At 34.7% G+C, this 27,929-nt stretch overlaps 1 protein-coding gene across 8 annotated transcripts in view; it reads right to left on the reverse strand.

The window, feature by feature from the left end:
• The window catches only part of LOC106093130 (serine-rich adhesin for platelets), a 74,759-nt gene extending 48,443 nt beyond the window's left edge, over positions 1–26,316 (reverse strand). For 7 of the 8 annotated variants that reach the window (XR_001222303.2, XM_013260160.2, XM_013260150.2 and 4 more), the window contains exon 1: positions 25,888–26,316. Coding sequence is in view for 6 of the 8 variants with exons in the window: in XM_013260160.2 (XP_013115614.2) it covers positions 25,888–26,178 (291 nt within the window). In the remaining 2 variants the exon portion in view is untranslated. Of the gene's footprint in view, positions 1–16,676; positions 17,015–25,887 lie in introns of those variants that run through there. The other variant, XM_013260178.2, reaches the window with a different exon arrangement.
• Positions 26,317–27,929: the final 1,613 nt, after the last annotated feature.

The following is a 27,929-nucleotide window of genomic DNA, read 5'->3' on the forward strand; positions in this document are numbered from 1 at the left end:
TTTGGGACATGGTACTAAAACTACCCTGTACATTATCAATTAAATGTTTAATTTATTACCAAACTGGTTTCTTGTTTTATTTTAAAATCACCAAATTACTTTTCTCATCAGTTCCAAATGGTGTCACAATTAATTTTTAATTAACCATTTCTTTTTAGCACTATATTAAATATGGCCTGGTAAGAAATGTACGAATTATCCCCAATATTCTCTCATTTAAACTTTGCCAGCAGATGACCTCAGTTAAGAAGAAATCTAAACAGGAAATTAAATAATTTATCCTTGCGTTATTCTTATAATTTACACTCCTACATAAAGTTATTCACTTATAAACATGTGCGTCAGTTAGGTAGGGTTTTGCCCTGGCCTTCAGGCTTAGAAGTCAACACAGCCTCTGTCTCTCTCTTTCACTTTATTTGGTCTTATAATGAGGGTCGAAAACTTAATTATCATCAACACCAACACACAGACAAGCCAACAAAAGGCAGTCAGCATTCGTATTTGTTTAACCTTTTTCTTGCATTTGCAGTCAACACTCACTCTGACTCACTCTCATTCTCCCTCTCTGCCTCCCACAACCCGTGTAGATTTAAGGAAACTTTAATGAATCCATTAAAGAAGCCACAGGTATTGATTAATATAATTATGTATAGCAGGTGAATATGCTTTGAAATGGTCTGAGCAACATGATCAGGCATCAAGCTTACCGGTCTGGAAATAAATACTCACACACACACACACAGAGTTATTCACCACCTACACACACAGACTCTATGAAATGAACTGAACTCAACCGAAGTGAAGTGAAATTATTATGGTTTATACCCTTAGTGTACTCAGATGGAATTTGAATTTTGCACCACAGAATACATTGGAGAAGTGGAATTATATCCAATTAATGTTTATGGCTGTAAGTATGGTTTATAGTTATAACATAAGGGAGTACATACTAGTACTTGTGTGTGAGTGTGTGTGTATATATATTTGAAGTATCCACAAATTAATATTTCAAAAGAGCAAATGGATGAATTTGCAAAAAAATTCACACACCAAAGAATACATTTCAAAGACAAGCAACAACCCCACTAACAGCTTAAGCAACAACAACAACAGTCAACGGACTATAAACATTGGATTGCGAGAATTTCATTTGACTGCTGCAAATAATGTCAAATCCTAAGTGGCACATATTCTGTGTGAATATTTGTGAACGCGCTTGTGTGTATGTGTATGTTTATGTGTTTGTGTATGTGCAAACCTCCTACTGTTTGCGCTGTTTACATGCCAATGTTATATGCATTCTGTGGTGGGAGGTAGAGGTGGTGTTGTACATGCATAAATTACACATAAAACATGTGCACGTTTATATGAAAATATACATGCTTTTAATATACATAAACCGCTAGGGTCAAATATATAGCAATCATCTAATGGAGATTTAATAAGTCTACTGAGGTAGTGAGTTAGCGAGCAAGGGTGAAATGTTCCACGGTAGGGCGAGGGAAAACATTTATATTAAGCTGTTTTTTAAAGTTGTGTTTTTAATCAACTGTTCAAACCTTTGGAAGACAAGAGGTAAGAGTCACCCAAAGGTTTATAATATAAAATAAACTTAACAAAAATAAAATAATAAAAATTAAGTAAAACAATATTAAATAAAAAAAAAATAAAAGTAAAATAAAATAAAATAAAGTGAAATAAAATAAATTAAAATAATATAAAATTAAATACAACAAAATAAAATAAAATAAAAAAATAAAAAAAAAATAAAATAAAATGAAATTAATTAAAATTACATAGAATAAAATCAAACAAAATAAAATGAAATCACATAAATTAGAATGAAATAAAATATAATAAAATGAACAAATAAAAAAGCATTAACTTCGACTGTACTGAGAACAGTCATATATCCTTCTTAAGAAATAATAAAACAATTTTGGAAATAATAAACATTTTCAAATATCATTATAGAAAATAATTAAAGTAAACTTTAGAATTTTGTGAAATAGTGAAAATATACTTTAGAACAGATTAGAAAATAATATTGTTTAAAAAAAAAAATTAAAAAGCTAAATTCGAGGAAAAATGGAAAGTCTTTTTTTTTGAAACTGAAGCGTTGCTGATGTTTTGGATATCGTGAGTAAGAGTATTCCAAAGACGTATAGTACTCGTATAAAACTACCATTCAGATACTAGGCTCCTTCTTCTAAAAGGGACAAGTTTCCTACCCCTTCTAGATCGGGCAAATGTTAATCTGTCATAGAGGTATTTAGGTGTTTGCTTCCAAATGATTTTATATAAGAATAGAAGAGAACTTGTTCTGAGAAGATTGTCGAAGCTACAGCCATAATGGGAAGTAACCAAGTGAGAAACATGTTGAGTCCGTCTTATACTATAGACATACCTAATAATGCTGCTGAATACAACATTTAATTTTCGTTGGCTTAGTGAATCGCAATTTGAAAAAAGTTCACACCCATAGATTAGACCAGGAGTTAGAAATGTCTTTGCTAAACGAATTCGAATTGCGATTGGTGTATAAGTATGCGTTATCCACAATGCACACCACTAGACACAATATCCATTTGCTGTTGAATGATAGTGATATCCTGGTCTCGAAAACTAAATCTTTTATATTTGTGAGTAACAATCACTTTCGATTTCTGAGGGTTCAGAAATAAACAATTTGCTGTAGCCCATTTATAGACACAGAGCAGGTCCTCGTTGAGTTTTGCAACGCATTCACTAATATTATTAACAGAGCCGCTAAGGAATAACTGAACGTCATCAACATACATAAGGATTTGGCAATGGACCAGCTGGATAGAAAGATTGTTTGCGTAGAGCGAAAAAAGCCGGTAAACGAATAATCGTTTGCGACTATCGAAACACTACGTTTATGGCCCAATGTTTCTTTGTTACTTATCCAGTAATACACCCAACTATATATTGCATATCGAAACAGGACTCCCCAGTATGTACTCGGACGCGCTCAAACTACACTTTAATTATATTCAAACTATTAGCATTGGTGTTTACTGGACAAAGACTTGGTCAGATGTATGCGCCGAGCTGAGCATTGAAGTTGGTATTGGTCTAAGAGGTAGAGAACTACACGCGAAAAAATAATTCGTTTCATATAAAGGAAATTTTCGCCAAGTAAACTTCTTTTCTGAAAAACGTTGGGTTTTGATCACGATAAAAGTACATTTTTTTTGCGATAAATTCTGGCAGGAATTTGTGTCAAATATAAAGTTTTTTCATTTTCCTTTCATTTTTGATATATAACAGTTATTCGGCAGTTAATGTTTTTGCACATTTAAATACCTACTTTGGGATGGACATTTCTTTAGCGCATAAATATCACGATAGAATTTATGTGCCTTAGAAATTCCTGTCGTGTTTTCTTTCACTCGACCGAGCTGCTCAATATACTGACTATTTGCACAGTCAAAACAAATACAGTCAAAACAAAAAAGGAAAAAAATTGTTCGTGAGAATGTGTCTATACCATTGACGAGCACACAATTGCAGTTATGTGCAAGCTCATGGCCTTGCTTGGCATTATTTTGTTGCCTACGTGCACAGTAATGTGGAATAGTGTGAGTATTTTTGTCCATGACCAGTCTATACGCTCAAAAACTTACCCTTTCTCTCGATAGTGGGATAGACACAAGAAAGAAATAATTGGGTTTACCGTAGGATCAGCTTAAATGGCATGTCCGCCTATGACGCCGAATGGCTGGGTACAAATACTGAAGGGGACATCATAAAAAACTTTGAGCGGTGGTTATCCTCTCCTAATGCTGGTGTCATTTGTGACAAGTTTTCCCCAAAGGAGTGTCGCACTGCGGCACGCCATTCGATTTCGGCTATAAAAAGGAGGCCCCTTATCATTCCTTAATGGAATGATTATGGACACATTTGCATATATTTTGTAAATAAATGATAATTAAAATCTTTCTTAATTTAAAAAAAATAAGCATAATATTTTTTTGTTCTTTAACGGATTAAGAACACTCAAAATTGCAAATTTTGCTCATGAACATTCAATCAAGGAACAGGGGCAAACTTCTCACATATTAATGAGTGCAGTCCGATTCAGGTTGAAGCTCAATGATAAGGGGCCTCCTTTTTATAGCCGAGTCCAAACGGCGTGGCGCAGTGCGATACCTCTTTGGAGAGAAGTTTTACATGGCATAGTACCTCACAAATGTTGCCAGCATTAGGAGGGGAAAAACCACCGCTGAAAATTTTTTCTGATGGTCTCGCCAGAATTCGAACCCAGGCGTTCAGCGTCATCATAGGCGGACATGCTAACCTCTGCGCTACGGTGGCCTCCTTTGAAGAACACTCAGGTATGTTGAGCAGCTCGGTCATATGCGAATGGTAAACTCGGATAGTGAACATTTTTAAATTTCGCCAAATGTAGTAATTGCTCATATGTCCAATAACGAACACCATCAGAGCAACAGACAAATGGCGCCAGGCACACTAAAGCACACCAGGAATTTCTTAGACATTTGCATTGTTTGGTAGATATTTAAATGTGTAAAAACAAAAACTCGCATAAGTAATTTGTTTTACTCATATTACAAGGCAAATTATAATACAAAGCCATAATGGAGTTGTTTGATAATGGATGAAAGACCTAAAATGTTAAATGTAATGCAAATGTTAATGCAAAATCAAATTTTGACATCCATTATTTTCCAAATGCGGTGATATTGTGCAGTAAATTTTAATTTTGTAAACATATAATGATTTCAGAACTTGAATATTGCGTGCATATATATAAAATAGCAACGCATATCTCAAATGATTGATGGCAAAATTTCGATTTTGCATAAAAATCCAGACTCTAATCAAAAAAATTAAAATTGTATTAAAACCGTTTAAAGTGGTTAAGTATGTAAAGTGTTTCTCCTTCTCCCAATTCGACTGACGTGAGCCAAAAATCTGGATTTAAACGTCAGTATAAAATGGTTATTATGTTCCCAGATTAATTCGATTTTGGTATCCTTTTGGATATGCATAATCTATTTTAAATTAAAAGGCATCAGCATGATTATTCTAAATTAAGCACTCGTGTAAATAAAGAATAACCAGCTAAAATACCAAAATAAGATTTTATTTATAAAGAATACAAAGATTTTTTGATACAAAATGTGTATTTTTCACAAATTCTTTAATGAATTCATCAAAAAAATCCCAAAATTTTCCACAAAAGAAGCTTACTTGTCGAAAATTTTGCTTTATGTGACACGAATTATTGTATTTTTTGCATGTATGTATATTTATAAACAAATATTGCCTGAATGAATGAAGGTACAATCATAAAATTTTTGAAATATTTGTTATGGATAAAAATATGTACATACATACATATGTGTGTGCAAGCATGACTTTGGCTTTGTATGGTTCCCATATGTATTTGCAAGTATTTCATGTATATCATAATATTTCCATTTATATGTGTGTACGTGTGTTTTTGTGTTGTATGCTAAGCATTTGCATATATCACCACATACGCTTAAATTATTCCACCTAAAATGGAGCATTTGACTAAATCACTATAAGGAGCGATGTGACACATATTTGGAAATTGCAAATATTAAATATTGTATGTATTTGCTAAAATAGATTTTCCATATTTAGAGAAATTGTTTGTTCAAGATATTGATTTGAAGTTTAAAAGATTTGCATATTTAAAGCTATTTAAAGGAAAATGTCAACAAAAATAAGCAAATAACAATTGAATCTTGAGCCTCTGTAGAGTTCAAGATGTTCAATGGGGAGCTATGATATGATTTGGCTATTGAAAGTCTTAAGCAGTAAAGCTGTTTTTGATAGCTTTTTGTTCTCTTAGTAAAATGGTAGACTGACCCAAAATTATGGTAGTCAAAAAACTCATGCAACTTAATCATCGTTGGAAACCACGATGATAAATCAACGATAGATTGATTTATAGCCCAAATTTTGTACAAACGTTTTAAAGTTAAAAATTCAACTAAACGGAATTAAATGTTATCTTACTGTATGCGTTAAACTAATAATGAGAACACCGGTCTACATGGGAGGACGTTATAGTTTTAAAATCGCTTATCTTAGTGATCCCAAAGTCGACTTTCGACTAATCGATTAGTCGACTTTTTGTGTGAAAAAGTCGTAAAGTCCAAGTCGATTTTCAATGATTAAAAGGTCGAATAATCGATTTTGAAATCGAATAGTCGAAAAGAAAGCTGCACAGAGAAAAAAAAGCTGCTCAGAGATATTTGTCTAAAATTTAGCAAGCGACATTTTCTCGGCTTTGTAAAAGTATATTCCAATCCATGGACGAATCGAACAATATTTTATAGTAGCTCCATTTCACAAAACGAAATTTTTGCACCGAATTTAGCGAAATCTAGATGGACTTTTCGTCCCAACTTGGGATCCCTAGCTTATCTGTACAGATAAAGGTTTTATGTGACTGAAACGTCATTTGTCAATAACCAGAACACGTCAAAATGGCAGTGTATCGAAATGTGAGCCCTTGTAAAAAGTACTTAAAACATCAGTAGGAGGACCTAATTTAAATCATAACTGTAATGAAATCAGATGACAACATTAAAAATTCCATGACCATATAGAGTAGAAAATGGGTACCTTTTGGCCGCAAAAAGTACATTTTTAAATTGTTTTTAATACCATTTTGCCAAACTCATTTATCATTCCTGGTGTACATCAGAGAGCAGCAGCAAGTCACCTTAAAAGTAAGTGCACATGATGAACATGCAGCGAATGGCAAATTCGCACCTTATACTAGCAATCGTTGTTGACGCTTACGTCTCTCAACGACCAAAACATAAAATACTCCTTTAAAAACGTTGAGTAAGTGTTTTTGCTGATGAGCATAAAATGATTGCTGGCCGTAACTGAGAGGAAGTCACACACACACTTAACGATTACTAAAAAGTTCGCGCATCTCTCAATCTATTGTATTTGTGCGTGTGTTTTTAGCTAACTTTGTTTTTATGTGGCATGCGATCGAGACAATTACTTTGGCCAAAGTGGCTATTGGGTGCCAAAATTTGGATCTCATACAGTTCTCTGTGTCTGGAGGCCACCGTAGCGAAGAGGTTAGCATATCTGCCTATGACGCTAAACGCCTGGGTTCGAATCCTGGCAGGAATATCAGAAGTTTTCAGCGGTGGTTATCCCCTCCTAATGCTGGCGACATTTGCGAGGTACTTTGTCATGTACAAATTTCTCCCCAAAGAGGTGTCGCTCTGCAGCACGCCTTTCGGATTTGGCTGTAAAAAAGAGGTCCCTTATCATTGAGCTTAAATTTGAATCGAACAGCACTCATTGAGTTGCGAGAAGTTTGCCCCAGTCACTTTATGGAATGTTCATAGGTAAATTTGCATTTTTGCATTTACAGTTCTCTGGTGTATACACGGTCCTTACTTATCCAAAAATTGTGCTTTCAGCTGGAATTTTGTCGAGCTAGCCGCGGAAATCATTTTTAAAACATAAGAGCAAATCATGCAGAATATTCGTACAGCTATAAATCTTTAAGTTGAGTATTTCTATTCAAAGAATACCATAGAAAAAATTTGTTAAGGTTTGTCTAATTTGTGATGTTATTAAAACATTTGACTGGCTACGCGGTTATCGATATCGTCAACGAGATTACTCAAATGGATTATGGTGTTTTACATACCCACAACTAGTGAGTACCGTGTTAAGTTCACACCAGAGTTAGAAACGTGGCACTTTGAGTTCATCTGCTCTCAAACGCAATAAAAGCCAATCAAAAGCGTACCTCCCATGTTGTGACCCAAATTATCCGATAATGATAATAACAACAAGCGCAAAAATTTGCCAAATTTTTGTTTGAACTACGGTTAACCAACGGCTCATCCCACTGGCAGCATGGTTAACCAACGACTGTTAACCGTATACCCTTTTTGGGTATAGATAGGGAAATCTACACCACACACGACGAACGATGAGATGGGAAAAAAATTAGTGGAAATAAGTCTGCCATTTGTGAATGCATGAAATTTTCAGTTATAGCTGTGGATGTTATCCTATTGGTGGACCTTCAAGGATGGTCACCTCGCTCCTACAAAATTTAGTTCGGGCTGTCTTAATGGATTTTAAAAATTTTTTATTTGCTGGCAAGTGCTTGAAAAATCCTACGTAAAACCTGCTTTTGTGTGCGAGATATTTTCTATAGTGTCATAGAAATTCGACTAACAAAGTTTTTCGCAGAGGCTGATATCTTAATTTGTTTTTTGTGAAAGTATTTCTCAACCGATTTTCAATTTTTCAACTGATTTTGGTAGCTAACAAAATTTTGGTATATGTTTGCTGCAATATATACTATGGTCTGATTCTTCAATCATAAGTAATGGGAGTTGCAATATGCAAATTTGCCCATGAACATTCCATTAAGAACGGGGGCAAACTTCTAACACATCAATGAGTGCTATCCGATTCAAGTTTAAGCTCAATGATAAGGGATCTCCTTTTTATAGCCGAGTCCAATCGGTTTGCCTCAGTGCGACACCTCTATGGGGAAAAGTTTTTACATGGCATTGAACCGAACAAATGTCGCTAGCATTAGAAGAGTATAACCTCCGGGTTCGAACCCATGCTTTCAGCGTCATAGGAGAACACGCTAACCTCTGCGCTACGGTGGCCTCCACACATCTACAATAAAAACACCCATTAGTAGAAAATTGTTGCTACATATATCAATGTCCGATTCTTCAGTCAAATGTTATGTAGCTTAGGAATCAGAAATTAGCCTAAAGATTCCTGAGCCATTAAATTAAAAAATTCAATACATTTTATCAATTCCATATTAAATGAGGCAGAGAAATAAACATCTTTACAAAGTCTGGCTTTATTCAAGTAAAAAGTTTCTGTTACTGCGGGACGAGTTACTTCGACAACAGCTATAAGAAAAGTAAAGCTATAAAAATAAATTAAATGGCACAAAGTTGAATTGAACTTTCAAATGAAAACAAAAATACTTATTAAAAAAGAATTTTTGTTTCGCAGAAAAGTAAACGTCTAGCGGCGAATTCTGAGATCTGAACAAAATGGTTTGATTCCTTATACTTTGAAAAAATCACAAATAAAACTAAATGCTAACAACGAATGAATGGCAATTGTAAATACCTTAGCCGGAATGAATTAAATGAGTGTATGGTGGGTGGAGAGAGTGAGAGAGAGAGCGAACACTTTAAAAAGAGAAAACAAGTGTGTGTCAGCATTAGAAAGACAACCATGCATACACATGTGCGTGTGTGAGTGTGAGTGTAACTTTAATATCCCTTTACTAAAGATGGTGTATAAGGCGGGTTTCTGTTGTTCTTGTTGTTTTTATGTTGGTTTATTACCTTCGCAACAGCAACCAAATTTCGAAAAAAAAATTATTAGAGAAAATACAATAACAACATGACCCATAAGTATTGTTAAACTCTGACTGTGTGTTTGTGTTTTTTTTTTTTTTTTTTTGAAGAGACTCAGTACTTGGTAATGGGAGTGAGAGTGGGGGGAGCGGGGCCTGCAGTGGAAACCTTGAAGATGAGGAATATGAACGACAAGAGTTACAGCAACATAGGCTGCAAACAAAATAACTTTTTTGAGTGGTTGAGTTTTTAACTTTAATGTGCTCGCAGGCAACATCAACAACAGCAGCAGTAGCAGCAGGACGGTTGCAAAAACAATGCCAACATTTGCAAACAATAGCAGCAGCAGCAAGGATAAAAATGTCCTTTCAACATTTTGTAACTTCATCATCACAATTACATGCAGACATACATATATACGTGGGTTTAAATATGTTTTGCTGAGCATGGCCATTGCAATGTCAATATTTTCACGCCAAGATGAGAAATCTTTTTGGGTTTTTCCAAAAAAAAAAAAAACAAAAATAATAAATTTTTACTCAAGTCTGGCCAGTTTTTTAACTTTTTCAGCTTCATTATTGTTTTGCTTGCCCTTTTTTGTTGTTGCCAGGCTTTAATTATTGCTTTTATCTTCCATTCATATTTCTTTTTGTTTGGGTTGCTCCTTTCTTCTTTACTTTTTTGGTTTTGCCCATAAATTTCTAAATTTTATGATGTTGACTTTCGTCGTTTTATGCTTTTCTTGCATTAATGTTATTTTGATTGTTATTAAATAAACAAAACAAAAGCAACGAAAAAAAAACAACATTTAACTTTTCTGTTATGGTTGTCGTTGTTGTTGTTCTTCTACTATTGGCATCGTCTGAATGCGATCTCAGGCCATATTTAATGAACGTTTACCCTTCAGATACCACCCTCCCTAATTAGACAGCAAACACTTGTGTCAAAGAAGGTTGACATTTTTTTCTCTTGTCAAAGGTAAATGAGTTCTCTGATGAAGAAATATGATATTTTCTTTGTTTTTTTTTTAACATTCTATAATAATCTGCGTATGGTTTCCTTGGAAGGACTTTCCTCATTGTAGATGTGGTTGGGTGCAATACCCAGCGTTTTAATGGACTTTTTATAAAGGGCAATAGAAATGTTCATCAATCTCGTCATTATGTTTGTAACAGCTCAAAATATCTTTTTGTGACCCTATATGTTACAGCATACTGTAACATAATCCAATCGTCCGACCATACCTTTAAGCCTTGCGTACAAAAAAAGATATTCTCTTGAAATTATGCTGATATTTTATTCATTGATTCATGTCTAGAGAGATTGCAAATAGAACAAGTCTATTAACCCGAATCATCCTAAAACTTTTTGGCACATTTTTACTTTAACGATATTCCATGATTTATTTTTCATATATAAATTATTCGAAAAATGACAAATTAACCTTCGTTTAAAAGACTTACTTTTCACCTTCAAAACAATGCAGATTTACTTCATTATGTCAAACCGATGCAATTTTATGGGTAAAAAACTGTAGCAACTCTCTAAAATTTTTGCACCAGGGTGATCCGGGTTAAATTTAGCTTTAAAAATTTCCATTTAATTCTATCCACATTTTTGACTTGTTAAACCCTTGTCAAAATTCAGAAAAACTGATCTGAATAGCTTCCATGGACCACTAAGATTTAGTTACTTGCCGAAAACAAAGCGTGGAAAGGGCCGATTAACATTGAGGATGTCAATATGTGCTGTTTGAAAATGCCACAAATAGGAGAAAACGTGAATGAATGTTATTAAAGAATAAGATAACATTCTCAAAGACTATAAGAGTCAAATATTCTAAAAAATTGGTGTCGGCTGATTGTTTTTCACAACCTTTTATTTGGTAAATTTTTAAAAGGTTTATAGAGAAATATCCCCCAAAAAATCTCCAGTTTGCACCCAAAAAAATAAAACTTTTGGGAATTTCTTACGACAAACAAAATACTTTTATCACGAAGTTTTCCTTTTATTTTAACCGTGTAACGTTTCGATTCAACATATTAAACGTTGCCCATAAACGTATAATTATTGAACGTAACTAATTTTGTTTGTTGTAAACGTTTTAAGTGCTTCGTTTACGGTAAAAGGACCTTCCTTTTGTTGTAAAACCAAAAACTCATTAATTCCAAAAGTGCTTCGATAGCCGAAAACCATTATTTGTGTACCGGACCAATATTCATTCTCGTTTGTCTCTCATACTAGAGAGACGTGGTGAGTATTTGAGCGTATAGACCAGTGGTTGGCAAAAATACTCATTCTATTTCAAATATCTTTGTACATACACAAGAAAATAATCCCAAGCAGACCAACGGGCTTGCAAATAATTGCAATTGTGTGCTCATCACTGGTATAGACACATTCTTACATACAAAATTTTTTTCTTTTTTGTTTCGGCGGAGCAAGGAGCGGTCAGTATATTGAGCAGCTCGGACAAGGGCGGATGGCACACTCGGAAAGTGACCTTTTTTAAAGATTCGGTACACAACTACTGGTATGTCAAATGACGAAAATCATTAGAACAACACACAAATGGCTGCCAGGTACAAGAATTTCTAAGGCCATATATATTTTTAAATCACATTTACCCGACAAAGAAATACCCATCACAAAGTAAGTATTTAAATGGGCGGAAACTACAACTCCAATAAATATTTTCTTTGTGTGTTTTGCTATAAATACAAAATCATATTGGTGTTGGAAAGCTTTTAACATACTCGTAATTCTGTAAAATAAACTCGAAATATACTCTAAAAGAGTTTTAATTACCAACTGAGATTTGCTTATAATTCATAACAATTTGAGTTTTTCAGAAAAGAAATTTACTTGGCGAAACTTTCCTTTATGTCAAACGAATTATTTTTTTGTGTGTGGGACCATTGAAATTCTCTATTGTAATCCTTTGGGGCAAAAATTTGGTATACGATGCAATTGTTTGCAACTACCACAAACATTTCATTGAGGAGCAGAAGCAAGACTTCTCTCTTATCAATGTTTGACGAGACACTAAAGAGCTGGGTGTAGAGGATTTTTAGATGAGTGAAGGTCATAAGTCAACTAAACTCTTTACAACGAGAAGTGACACATTAAAAAATAATTTGTTTCACACGAAGGAAATTTTCGCCAAGTAAACGATAAAAACACATGTTTTATTGCTAAAAATTCTTGCAAGATTTTGTGACAAATATATAAAGTTTTTTTACCCTGACAATACCCTTCAATCTTTATATATAGAACATGTTATTCAGGATTTCAGCTACTTTTTCTTTATTTACAGCTCAGAGATTAGCATGTCTGCCTATGACGCTAAACGCCTGGGTCCTGGTTATCCCCTCCTAATGCTAGCGACATTTGTAAGGTTCTTTGCCTTGTAGAAACTTCTCCCCAAAGAGGTGTCGTTCTGCGGCACGGCGTTCGGATTCGGCTATAAAAAAGAACGTCACTTATCATTGGGCTCAAATTTGAATCGGACAGCACTCATTGATTTGTGAGGTTTTTTGCCCCAGTTCCTTAAAGGAATTTTGATGGGCAAATTTGCATTTTGAAATTACGGGAAACTGTTTTAGTGTGTTTAGTGTTTAGTGGAATCTATCTCAGGTTTTAGACTGATTTAGACCGTATTTGACACAGTTGTTGGAAGCATGCAAAATTTCAGCCAAAACGCACACAAATTGTGGCTTGTAAGGGCTCAAGAAGTCAAATCGGGAGATGGGTTTATATGGGAGCTATATAAGGTTATATACCGATTTGGACCGTACCTAGCACAGTTGTTGAAAGTCATAACGGAACACCATAGGCAAAATTTCACCCAAATCGTACAAAAATTACGGCTTCTAAGGGCTCATGAAATCAAATTAGGAGATCGATTTATATGCGAGCTATATCAGGTTATAGATCGATTTGGATCGTACTTGGCACAGTTGTTGAGAGTCATAACAGAATACTACGTACAAAATTTCAGTCAAATCGTACAAAAATTACGGCTTGTAAGGGCTCAAGATGTCGAATTGGGAGATCGGTGTATATGGAAGCTATATCTATATCTGAACCGATGTTGCCCATTTGCAATCTCCAACGACCTACATCAATACCTAGTAGCTGTGCAGAATTTCAAGCGTCTAGCTTTACGCGTTCGACGAGTAGCGTGCATTCGACGGACGGACGGACGGGAGTCATATTATGATTCGGCCTGGCCGAACTTAGCACGCTTTTACTTGTTTTAATTCATAACTTCTTTATGTTAAGGCACAAAAACGAAGGTTAACCCTTGAAAAAAAATTAAATAAAAGCGCGAAAACATTCTTACATTCAAAATTTATTGTGAACTTCAAAATAAAATGTACTTGTCTGTAAAAAGTGTTTTGCAGAGTTACAACATATCATTCACTGTGAATATTAATATCTATTGAATGTGAACAACCCTTAATTAAGATCATATGTCTTCCATATGTAAGGTTAACTAGATAGATCAGAATATCAGAATATGAATATCACATATTTGAATGATCAGTTTGTAAGAATAGGCTAGTACCATTATACGGAATATGTATATAAGGACGATGAGATGACAATAAAGAAGAAGTGATACAGAGCCTAAACTGGCTGTACTACTTTTAAAACCTTAAAAAGCTAAATTGGAAAGCATCAACCATACATTGTGCCTGCAAAGCCTAGAAAGTTTTTGTGCCCGTGGCGTACTTAAGCGCCGGCAAACTAATTAGGCAAGCCCTATAGTAAAACATTCACACATGAAGAGACAACAACATAAGGCTGCCAACAAATCGTACAGTTTATCGTTCAGATTAGTCAAATATTTGACCCAACTTGATTTGTAATTTTTGCCAAAAATATGTCAAATCCTTAAGTTATTGATATTATATTCGCATTAGATACATTTATTTGAAACATTTTGTTTGTCCAAAAACAAATCAAATAGCGTTAACCATTAGATCAAAAAAGGTTTTTTTTACATTACAAATAAATTGTTCAATCAAACAAGGAAACACAAACTTTATTTCCAATCGAATGTAGGACGAAAATGATGATACAACTTAGTTTAAATATTTGACTAATTTGAAACTACCTTAAAACCCCGTTTACACTGCTCATTAAATTTGAATTTAAGGCTCTTGTCAGCTGTTTTTATAAAGGGAAAACAGATGATCGAGCCATTAAATCCGGATTGAAAGAGCAGCTTAAACGGGGATTAAGTCTTTTAGTTTTGAATTTTACGTTTAACCAGAGCACTTAATTTAATAAAAAATTAAATTTTTAATAAAGTCTTACATTTTAAGGCAGATGTTAATTTTTTTTTTTTAAATTAAATAAAATTTATTATTTATTAATATTAAAAATATTGCATACTTCAGGGATGAAAGTTTTATTTACAGCTATGGCATACTTTTAGGCGACATAAAAATGTAGAACATTTAATTAATGACTATAAATGCTCTGAATCATGTGCTTACAATTGAAAGGTGGATATTGCATTAGATGTGTAGTATAAATAATAATGTTGATTATGAAATATGCGTCACATGTTGTATGTCTTCTTTCTCTCTTTAACATTCCTAATACAAAATGTAAATTGTGACTTTGTACAAATATATCATTTTTTTTTAAATGCAACTCATCTTTTTTACAAATTTTTTGGTACCTTCCAAAAGTATACCACTAACTTTTTTTGAAACAGAAACTTTTCCTAATCAACTTACACGAAATGCAAAATTAAATCTCAATTCAATTGTAATGTTATTGCCAAAAATATACCGTAATCTTCCAACTATGATGCCAACAATAAAATGTGTCCTTTGTTCATTACAAATCTAATTTAGGCCGTTATAACATTTCTGCCAAAAACTATGCTCTTGTGCATGTTGTTTACCAAAAGTGTGCTTAATTTAAAATGTTCTTGTGTTGGGTTTTATTTTGCTTTTGCATACATTGTTCGCATCGTTTCATTTCCCATTGATGTCACCATTTCTATCGGCAAGTGTGCTAGTTTTTTTGCTATAAGTAAAAGTGGGATTTTGTGGCATTGGTGTAGTAGTTGAGCACATGATGCCAAATGTGTACAACACTTGCCAGTTTATTATATTACACTATTTTCTTTTTGTGTTCTTCACCCTTTGAATGCTGTGCACCGAAAGGTATGCTTCAACATTAATACCAATTTTTGGGTTGTTTATTTCTCTCGAATGCACTTTGAGGACATGCTGGTCCTGAAAGTGGGCTACACAAATAACAAAAATTAGATGAGTTTGTTACAGTTTGTGACCTCTTTGAACTTTAAATGGTCTTATACCGTTAACAAAAAGCCTGATGAAAAAAAAATCATATTCGTTGATTTCCTAAGAATTAAATGAATTATGTAGTTTATACCATAGAATGTGTTTCGACTGTGATACAGGGTTGCTCTGAGGATCGTTATTGAGCTGCTTTATTTCAATTATTTTGATAAGAGTTTAGCTGCCTTGTGATAGGCTTCAATATTTAAGTTGTTTTAAACCATAACCACTAATTTTGATCATGTGGGACTACTTTCCGAACCATTCCCCAGTCCAAAAATGTTGATAGATATACAAAATTATACTAACACACGGTCATCGACTTTACTTTTCATTCTATTTTCATACATTTCCCTTCCCAATCCTAATATTGTTCCATTTGAAATGATTTTGTCATTCTTGGAATATACGACAGTTACTATGGCTTTTGAACTTGTTTCATTTCTTCATATATATGCATGGAGGTATGAGAGATGCCTTTAATATACTTAGCACAGCACTAACAGTATGCTGTTGCCACAAAGTCTGCTGAAATTTGTTCTTACTTATTTGGGGCAAATTGATAAATCCTTGGTATCCTCTTTACTTTTTACTACTTATAAACATTTGTGTGGCACATGTACATCAATTCTCTTTCATACACTTCTTTTCTTTCTGGCAGTCACGTATGTATAGGTAGGAAACTTGATTCTCCACTTTTTTAGGGTTTAATTTTTATCCTATGCTGTTCATTAATCTGGGTTTAATGTTGCCCTTGTGTTTTTCGTTTTTTTGTTTTATTTTTTCTCTAGGAGCCTTAATTCTTAACTTTTGTTTGCAGCATAAGTTTTTACTCTTTTTGATGTTTTTAGAATACCGAAAAAATAAGATTTTCGTTATCATTTGTAAGTTGGCCTGTTTAAACTTTAATGAAAATTTATGTGTAATTTCCTGGTATTACCTTGTTCCCGTTCCAGCCTTTAAATAGGCTTTGTTATGTGATTTTCTGTGAATATCTACTAAGCTGTTTGTATTTCAACTGACTTGAATTGCTTTTTCTTGGATTTTTTAAAAGATTTTACACTTTTCAAGGAATTTTCTTGATATTTTCACATTTTTTTCCTTTGGAATTTCATAAAATCATATTTTTTCACTTTGCAGCCCCATAAAAGTATGCTACAATTTCTCTGGTGCTCTCTTTTTTCGCTTTATACCATGATGGGCATTGCAACCATTTCACGTTATCATCACGCGTGAGCTCCACTATAAACTAAATGTAGAAAAATTTTCCTTAAAGCTTCTAACCCCCTACAATGGGAAAAAGAGTTTAAAAGTTTTTTTTTTGTTAGTATACTGTTAGGAGCTCACAGAGATGGAAAAAGATAATGAATGTTCGGCGAGAGAACAAAGCTTGGAACAGCTGTTTATCTGAAACTTTAAGCTTTCTTTCATTGTTAAATTGCAATGGTTGTCATTGCTTGTGTGAGTGTTTACGTGAAAAAGAAATGCTATAAAGCTCTCTCATTTGCTTTTGTAATGTTAAGGTGACAGCAATTGTCAGTGATGTCAATATTATTATTTTAAAAATAGTTAGAAAAAAAGGACATAAAGTCCAATCAAATTCTTTAAGAAAAATATAATCAAATAAAAATTGATAATATAGTGAAATATCAATAAAAGTTAGGGTTCAGAGATTAGGGACCCAACAAATTAAAAGAGAAATTTAGTTTATATGAGAGCTATACCTACGAATAAATCTATACACAAGGTATTTGATGTGGGGTCTTGAGGGAATAATTATACTTCATGCTTACAATTTCAGCCCAATCCACTAAAATTTAGTATGAATTCAAATTTAAATTAATTAATTAATAGCGCTTTCGTGGATGGCACGATTCGCATTGTTCCGGTTCTAACACACTCCGGCATTTGGGTAAGAATACCTACCAGATTTGAACCAACTTAAGGACATAGAATTCGTCATTCTGTTTATAACACCTCGAAATATGCCTCTAAAACCCCATAAAGTATATATATTCTTGATCGTCATGATATTTTAAGTCGATTTAGCCATGTCCGTCTATTTGTCGAAAGCACGCTTACATTCAAAGGAGTAAAGCTAGGCGCTTGAAATTTTGCATAAATACTTTTTATTAGTGTAGGTCGGGTGGGATTGTAAATGGGCCAAATCGGTTCATGTTTTGGTATAGCTACCATATAAACCGGTCTGGGGTCTCGACTTCTTGAGCCTCTAGATGGCGCAATTCTCGTCCAATTTGACTGAAATTTTGCACATGGTGTTTTGGTATCACTTTGCTAAATATGGTTCAAATCAATTCATAACCTGATATAGCTGCCATATAAACGGATTTGGGCCTCTAGAGGGCGCAATTCTCATCCGATTTGGCTCAAATTTTGTACAACGGCCTTTCCAGTGACCTTTAATATACAAATATGGATCAGAATCGATCTATAGCCTGATACAGCTCCCATATAAACCGATTTCCCGATTTTGCTTCTTGAGCCCCTACAAGGCGCAATTCTTGTCCGATTGGACTGAAATATAACACAATGGCCCGGCTGAACTTGGCACGCTCTTACTTGTTTATATTTTATTACATACTTTATATTATTTTATTTAATTTCGTATTATTTTGTTCTAATATATATCTGTTTTGTTATAATTTTTTTTTATTTTTGTTGTATTTTATTTTATTTTAATTTATTTCATTTTATTTTATATAATTTTATTATATTTTATTTTATATAATTTTTTTTATTCTATTCTACGTATTTGTTTTATATTATTTTATTCCATTTCATTTTATTTTATATTACCATTTATTCTTATGTCGACAACACTGTCTAACCTGTCCACTCTTTCACTTCAACTCTCTCTCTCTCTCTCGCTCTATGGCTTACATGCAACCATTTTTCTTTTGTATGCCTTTGCCTTTGATGGTTGTTGTGGAGCCTTATCTACTCTACTCTTTGTTTCACAGCACGTCTCTTTGTTTGTTTTCTCCTTTATTTACTTAACTTCAGACAAACTTTGACAGATATGTTGACATGCACGCACATGTTAATTTTATTCTTATAGTTTTTGCTTGTTCTTCTTATTCTACGTTTTCTTTGCTGCTTTATAATATCTCTAAATTGTGTTGTATTGATGTTGTGATGCCTTCGGCAAACCCCTCAAAACCAAACATAGCACCCCACCTCTCTCGCGCTTCCTTGCTCTCATTCTCTGACTCCATAACGGTTATTTGTATGCAGAGCTAGCGAAGCGGTAGTTTTTCATTCCTTTACACTTGGGTAAGTAGTCAAAGCTGTTAACTAGTCTTTCCTTAAACAGCCACGTGACGGAGTTTTTGCTTTGGTATCACATTCACACATGTATGTACACACATAAATATATAGACAAGAGTAAAGAAATATGTACAATATATATATGTATGTGTGTGTGTCTTTCTGCCATCGTAGTCTATAAATATATATAAAAACGCATATTTTTATCTTATGTACAGTGAGTATATAATTTTGTGTATTTGTGTTACTTGTTACAATTGTTTTTGTACATTTTCATTTCCATCTTCCCAATGCACAAGTATTACAAATCAATGCTTGTCGTATTTGGTGTAAGAGCGCAAGAAAACGCGAGCGTAAGGGAGAAAGAGAGATAGAGAGAGAACATGCACATGTGTATTAGTTACACAAATATTAAAAGCATGACCGTGTTAGGTAAATTATATTTAAGTTCGTGCTTGTGCCTGTATGCCATGGTTGGCGTGAATTTTGTAGTGCACAAGTGTGAAAATGTAGGTGTATGTTTGCTCTAATTGTAAGTGAGCCTTTATTAAATGCTTGCGTACGACAAGCTTTAAGTGTCAAATTGTAAATTTTAATGTCACAACATCTATTGGTGTTTATATTTGTAACAGTTTGTAGCTTTCTGCTCTCTGAGTGGGGGCGGCCGATTGTATTTTACAATACAATTCTCTGCTGTGTGCTGTTATTTCATTCAAGTTGTTGTCGTTGTTGACAATTTGCATTGCTGCGATTTTGAGACAAGGCATCCTTTCACCCACCCACTCGGCACAAATTCAGCATAGCATTCATTGTTAGCCGAGGTTTATTTAGAACTATAAATTGGCACATTGCTTGACTGGTTGGTGTGCTTTCAGGTGTTTGTTGGCGTTGCTTGCTGGGTGTGATAATAAATGAACGATTATTATTTAATAGTAGTTGTAATCAAAGCATAGTTGGTAAACGTTATTAGTCGTAGTTGGGCTTTAATTATTATAGGTCACACACTTTAATAGGCCAACAATCAAGGTTAATTAATTCCCCAAGATGGGTATTCTTGGAAATGTGGGCAAAATCTACAATGTTGCTTCATGTTGTATTTAAGGGATTAAGCAAAAGTAATTTATTCAATAATTAACTTAAAGACAAATACCTTTGACAAAGCCATAACATTTGCTTGAGCACAGTGTTAAGGAGCTTACACAGAAAAATTAATTTAAGGGGAAATTTAATTTTTTTTAAGAATTAAATTTTAGACTTTGTTCGATATACATATATAGAAACGAGAAAGAGGTAGTTTTTGGGAACATTTTAAAGAATAACTGATTTTCCTCTAAATATGATACCGATGTAATAGACTGTTAACACTGAAGAAAATTTTCTTGAAAATTTTTTTAAATGTCAACATTTTATTTTCAAAAAAAAAATATTTTTTTAATTAACCCACAAACTCCAAAGCGGTAAAGAAGTACCAAAAAATATAGATGTCTTAGAAAAATTCACTCTCGAATTTGAAAAAAGGTGTATCATTGCGATTTTCTTTGGCATTAAGTGGACGAATGTTTTGGGCAAATTGGCTTACCAAAATTCAGCAATTTTGAAAAGCTGCAAACAACATTTTTTTGAAAATTCTTTGAGTGAGATTTCTAGAAATTTTAAAGAAATACATTTATTGCAATTGGCTTACTACTTTGACAGTAGGTACAATTCATGTAAGAGGCATTGCCCGGCACAGAATAACTATGAGCACCACACTGGCTGGATCTTTAAGCTCCGATCGGTGTGGTGTTCATTGTAATCAAGAGAAGCTTAGCTACGAGCTTCCGGGCGCGTCCACAGGTTGCAGATAGTGAAATGATCCATACGGAGTAGCTGCAATTGCAGTCGCGGACAATCAGGGGTATGGAGCAGAGAGTCTCAGTGAGAGGCCGGGTGGCGTCGGATTTTGCATAAATTCTGAGTGCCTATCACAAGGCGAGTTGTTGGCACCTTTAAATAACCAATGGCCATGATGTTCCCGTGGCTATCGGTCCTTTGGACCGGAACGAGCTTGCATGTGGCTACAACAATAACAATAAGAGGCATTGAAATCCAATTTATAAATTTTATTTCAAAATTTTTAAGAAATTAAAAAATTTAACGAAATTCTCTTTGCAGCTAGTCGAAATATTCATTTCCAACCACCGTAGCGCAGAGGATAGTATGTCCGCCTATGACGCTGAACGCCTGGGTTCGAATCCTGGCAAGACTACCAGAAAAAATTTTCAACGTTGGTTTTTCCCTCCTAATGCTAGCAACATTTGTGAGGCACTATGCCATGTAAACTTCTCTCCAAAGGGGTATCACACTGCGGCACGCCGTTCTGACTCGGCTATAAAAAGGAGACCCCCTTTTTTTGAATTTAAACTTAAATCGGACTGCACACATTGATATGTGCGAAGTTTGCCCTTGTTCCTTAGTGGAATGTTCATGGGCAAAATTTGCCATTTGCGACCCTATTCTTGATCATCGTAAAAATCTAAGACGATGGATGGCTAGTAGGTCCGTCTGTCTGTTGAAATCACGCAAATGCAAATTTTATCATTAAAATTTTATTAAGAAATTCAATTATTAACCTCAATTACAAGTAACCTCATATTTATAGCCGAATCCACGCCGCACAGTGGGATAGAATCGAAAAAACCGGTGAAAAATATGCCGTTTGAGAACGAAGAGAGATAACTCTTTTAAATTTTAAATGGTTAGAGCTGAGATGTTTCAAGGCCCTAGGTGGTCCGGGCGCCACTTGGCAGGCCTCTAAAGTCGGTCACCTTGGCATTTCAAAAAACTGTTCGTGCTATCATTTCACCATATGTGATCCGATTTTCAAATTTCTTTTTCCTCAAAAATTGCTTTAGTGCTTAAAAATCCTTACAAAAATTTTTGCTTGAAGTATACAATATCTCCGCTGGTTTCCAGGATATTCGACTATTGATTTTTGTTCTTTGAAATGTTGGCAAAATTTTGGGCCTTGATCTCGATTACACCTCAACTCATTTTGAATTTTAAAGTGTTATCTCTATTCGTTCTCAAATGGCATATATTTTATTAGTTTTTTTCGATTTTATACCACTGTGGGCCGTTCGGCCTATCTTATGACTTATAACATCAGTGCCAAGTTTTATCCGAATCGGTCAATATGGTCATATAGGCTCCTCTAAGTACCGATATTCGATAGATGTGACTTCTTGAGACCAAAATAATTAAAATACAAACTCAGTTAATAAGGCTACATTTTTAGCGGAATCCATGTTGGTGGGTACCCAAAATTCGGCCCGTCCGAACTTAGGACGCTTTTATTTGCTTTACATGGCAAAGTATCTTAGAAATGTCCCCAATATTAGAAGGGGATAAAAACCGGTGAAAATTTTTTCTGATGTTCTCGTCCGGATTCGAATCCAGGCGTTCAGCGTCATATACAGACACGGTGGCAAAGTTGAAATCACGCTATTGTCTTTAAAAACGAAGATAAAAAGCTGAAACATTGAAGACTAACTTCGAAGATGGTCTTTATAGGACTATATCTTGATGTAGCCCAGTCGATTTAAGGTCTAGGGCCCTTGAAAGCCATATTTATTGTCTGATTTCGCTAAAATTTGACACAGCTACTTATGCTAAGACCCTTGACATCCCTACCGAGTATGGTCAAGATCTGCGAAATTTTAATATAGCTGACATGTATACCGATATCCCGATTTAAGGTCACGTATCCATAGAAAGTGCATTTATTACCCGATTCGATGAAATCTAGCGCAGTGAGTTGTGTAAGGACCCTCGATGTCCGTACCAAGTATGGTTTAGGGCGGACCATATTTCTATTGTGGTGCTGTAGGTTCAAAGAGGGGGCATTACTTTCACAGGGTTTGTGCGAAATGTAGTTTATAAAGGGTGATTTTTGGTCCATCCGCTTGGTCCGATTTTGGCATAGCCTTTTCAACATTTTGGCCGGTATTTCATGAATAAATGCTTCAAAGTTGTCTTCCAGCCCATAAACCGCACCAAACTGTGTCTTTTCTGGATGTATTGGCAGCTCTTGTAATGCTTCTGGCTGATCTTCACTCCAAAATCGACAATTCTGCTTATTGAGGTACCCATTGAGTCAAAAATTAGCTTCGTCTCTGAACACAATGTTTCGATATCTTTTGGTTATAAAATTCAGTAATTTGCAAGCGTTTTTCGTTTGTAAAACGATTCATGGTTATGTTATAGACCAAACAGAAGATGTATGACAGTGAAACATAACAAAAAACGTGCGTGAGCTGTTTAAACCAGAGTTTCCAAAAAGACAATAGCTAAAAAATTACCCTTTATATAAGTAAATTTATCCGAGGCGATTAATTTCCACTTGTTTCAATAAATATCAAAAAACCTTGGACCAAAACTAATTAAATAATTTCATTTTTCTTTTCATTGCAGACGTGAAAGTTGGTAAGTCAAGTCATATTTTTGCTTTATTTTTCCCTATTTTCCCAAGTTCGTCCAAAATTGGATATGCCGCAATGAATGTGCCTTAACAAGCAAAATTTTTATGAATGTCATATGAAATTAATTATAAATGATTTGTATAAAATTCACTGTGGCTCTATCACAGAAAAGAGATCGCAAGAAAATTTTTAATTGAAACCATACTTGAACTTTTTTTTAGATTTGATTAACAAAATTATTGAATCAATTAAATTTTTAATTAAAAATCACAAAATTTTCAATCACGATTGTGATTGAAAAGAATTTTTTTTTCAATCATATTTTAATTGGATCAATTAAAAAATTATTTGAAAATTTCAATAATTTATTAATTGATACAATTGAATATGAAGTTTTTTAAATTGAAAATTGTTTACTTCTTAGAAACGGTGATTGATATAATCATTTTTGTGATTGAAGAAGTTTCAATAAAAAAATTCATTGGATCAATTAATTTCGTTATTGAAACCAATTTTTATTTTTTTTTTCTGTGATGTAGGCATCTATCTCTTTAATGGATGATGCGGGTGTTGGAGGTCCAAAGTGTATTTTGTATTTTTTTTTTCAATCATATTTTAATTGGATCAATTAAAAAATTATTTGAAAATTTCAATAATTTTTTAATTGATACAATTGAATATGAAATTCTTTAAATTGAAAATTGTTTACTTCTTAGAAACGGTGATTGATATAATCATTTTTGTGATTGAAGAAGTTTCAATAAAAAAATTCATTGGATCAATTAATTTCGTTATTGAAACCAATTTTTATTTTTTTTTTTCTGTGATGAGGGCATCTATCTCTTTAATGGATGATGCGGGTGTTGGAGGTTCAAAGTGTATTTTGTATACCAAAATGTCAGCTAAATCGAATGGAAATTGATCCTTGATCACGTAGATCTAGTATTGTAGTCAACACACTTCATGGACCTATCTGAATCATATTTTTTGTGGGTGTGTTAGTGTAGCTCATATACTAAATTTTCATCTCAGTTTGTATTTCTATATTTTATAAAAATCAAATCGGGAATGGATTGAGGTTTTTATGGCCTCAAGAATTCATATCGGGACATCGGTATTTAAGTGGGCCCATAACAGTTATAGGCCGATTCAGATCATACTTGACACGGATACTGGAAGCCGTAACAGTCTGTCCCAATTTTCAGCCTAATAGGATGAAAATTGAGGCTTCTAAGGGCTCAAGAAGTCAATCCGGGGTTGGGTTTATAAGAGAACTTTATCAGTTCTTAGACTGATTTGAATCATACCTTGCTCGTATGTTGGAAGACAGAACAGACGTCATTGTGCCAAATTTCAGCCAAACCGGGTGAAAATTGAGGCTGCTAGAGGGTCAAGAAGTCAAACCCGGGTATCGGTTTATATAAGGGTATCGGTTTATATCAGTTTATAGACCGATTGGAAGCCAGAACAGAAGTCCCTGGGTCAAATTTCAGACTAATCGGATAAAAATAGAGCCCTCAAGGGGCTCAAGAAATTAAAACTGGGGATCGGTTTATATGGAGGCTATATAAGTTTATAAATCGATTCGGATCGTACTCGGCACGGTTATTGAAACTCGGAACAAAAGTCTTTCTGCCAAATTTCATTTAAATCGAATGAAAATTGGGTCCTTTAGGGTCTCAAGAAGTCAAAACTGGGGATTGGATTTTATGGAGCTATATTCAAATCTCAACCGATATGGTCTATATGTAATCCCCAACGACCTACATCGATAAAGAGTCTCTATGGAAAATATCAAGTGGATTTCGCGGTTTTACAAACGGAATGACTACATTAGTATACCTCCATCCTATGGTGGTGGATATAAAAAGTCAAAAATTTTAATCCGTGATAATCTGCAGGTTTTCATATTTGGGGCATCAAATTTTCCTTTTTTATAAGAACTTTTTCTTTTGAACAATTTTAGAGTAGAACCTTACCTCACATTTGCTGTTTTACAACCCTCCCTTTAAATAAAAAAATATATTAAAAATTGTTTTCCTACCAAAAAATGTGCCTTAAGGGGGCCTCAATCTTGTTTATCTTAGCCATTAACCTTTGCCCTTTTACAAGGCCATATCACTGATTAATATACCCTCATTTTTGGCATTTTATACCAATAAACTGTAGCCATTTCCTGTTGATTCTCCATAAAAGTTTCATCGAAAATCGATAACATTTTCTTTATAAGGCTGCTGGCAGTAACAAAACTATTGAAAAGTTCTTGTGTGATTTAAAGTTAAATGAACATCATTTTAACTAAATAGTTCCTTCCTTCCTTCTGACAATGGCAAGTAACAACATCCTACTCACTTCCTAAACAGATATCCTCTTACTGCCACAGTACATTTGCAATAAACTTACCCTCCCAGCGGCAGCCATAGTCCTAGGACCAATCTCGCCATGGCTGTATTCGTCAAAGCCATCCGCATTGCCACATGCTGTGCCATTTCTACGATTATCCTCTGCCACTTGGGTTAGTGGTGCCTCGTCCTCATCGCCATCATCCAGGCCTATATTATTGCTTAGCTCAGCAAATTCTGTTTGAGCAGCTGTAGCTGCTACAGTCAATGGTGAAGGATCCTCGAAGGATTTCTCGAATGAAGCAATTGGCGCTGGGCCAAGACGTTTCTGTTTGCTGCGTACTTCCATCATCACATCACAGCACTTGAGGAGGCATCACGACTCAGAGTTGTTGAAGTTTAATAAATTCCTATTTTGCATCGTTCATGTATGAGCGAAAATAAATCCCCAAAAATTTTGCAGCAATAGTTCGGTGTGAAGTGCCAAATAGTAAGGCTGCAATAAAAAATGAACAAGAAAAAAATAAAAATTTTAAATTGGTTTCTGAAAAAAAAACACACACAAAGAGGAAGACGAAAATTTGAAGAGGAGGAAAAAGAGGAAGAACAAAAACAGTAAAGAATTTGTGGAAAATAAATGATGCTTTTGTAAAGTGGAAGGTGTCTTGGACACCTGAGGTGCAAAGTTGTGAATGTAAAAGAGAAGGCAAAGTTTGGCAAGACATTAATCTCAATTTTCTTGAAATAGATATGTGTTAATGAAATAATTTTTCAAAGACAAATTGATTCTCCATAACTTACAGTCATATAAAGATATTTTCAATCAACGAATGAAATTGGACATTGGTAAATTTGGACTCTAGTTATTTAGAATAAGCGCCCCGGTAGCCGAGTTGGTAGAGTGCATGGATTACCAGTGCAGGGGTCGTTGGTTCGATTCAAACCAGAAGCCTTGGTCTGTCGCTACTGTGGTATCACAATGGGCTTAAAGTTGTCTAAGTGTCTCTGTAAAGGACAGCCACTCTTACCTAACCTAAACTAAGAATAGTACCAAATTTTTCACCACTTAACCATTAGCGTCACCAGCCAATTTGTGATATGGTATGGTGTGGCTTAAAACCCTTTGAGAAGCATAAAAGTTAGCTAATTTTGTCAACTTCAACGTAGTTTTTAAAATTCTGAGGGGGGCTTAAACCATTCCTGGCGGGTGTTTAGCCCACCCCCAGAGGCGTTTCTACGCCTATGCACTTAATGTCTAAGATCAAGAATCAACGACCATGATCTTTGGAACCCGATTTACAGAAAAGTAAAGATCAACAAAAGGATAATGCATTCAAATGTTTATACCCCTTGTTGAAAAGCAAAGCCTCCTAAAACTGTATCGATTCTATAGGCCACATCATTTGGTTCATAAAGTTCAAGCGAACGACATACTTCGACATACCTTTTCTGCTTCCAGGTGTTACAAACAAAGGTAAAAAGTTGTAGCCCAATGTACCAGGTACAGGACTGCGGGTCCCCTTTTTTTTGTCGTTACTTTTTCATACTTAAACAGCCCTCACCTTAGGAATCTTCTTTCGTTAATGCCGCTTAATCAACTAGCCCACTCAAGCACGCTTCGCTGTGCCTTCTACAATACCCAGAATAGGTTACCAAATCCATAATTGTTTTCCATAACTCTCCCCTAAATTGGTTCATGTGTGGTATCGTGTCCCCACCTAAGTACCGGTGTCTGTTAGCCGCGAAAGGCGGGCAATGGCATAGGAAATGCTCCAACGTCTCATCATCTTCCCCACATACCCCATAGCTTCGTCTTTTCACGATCCGGATCACCCCATACGATTCGCCGTCCTACCGAAGCGCAAGCCTTTAAATCGGAATGCATCGACACGTACGGTTTCGGGTTAACCAAGTTTATAAACGGCAGTTCTCCAGCCTTCACTGCCAAATTGTCTGCCCTTTCATTCCCCCTTACTCCGTAATGGCCCGGCACCCAAACGATGCAGATTGCGCCATCCTCAGAGAAGGTGGTAATCTCCTTCTTCCACTGCAAGACTGTTCGTCAGGCAGTCTAAAACAGATCTCAGTCCCTGGGTTCTCAAT

The sequence above is a fragment of the Stomoxys calcitrans genome, chromosome 4, assembly GCF_963082655.1.
Source record: "Stomoxys calcitrans chromosome 4, idStoCalc2.1, whole genome shotgun sequence".
In the NCBI taxonomy this organism is placed as follows: Eukaryota; Metazoa; Arthropoda; class Insecta; order Diptera; family Muscidae; genus Stomoxys; species Stomoxys calcitrans.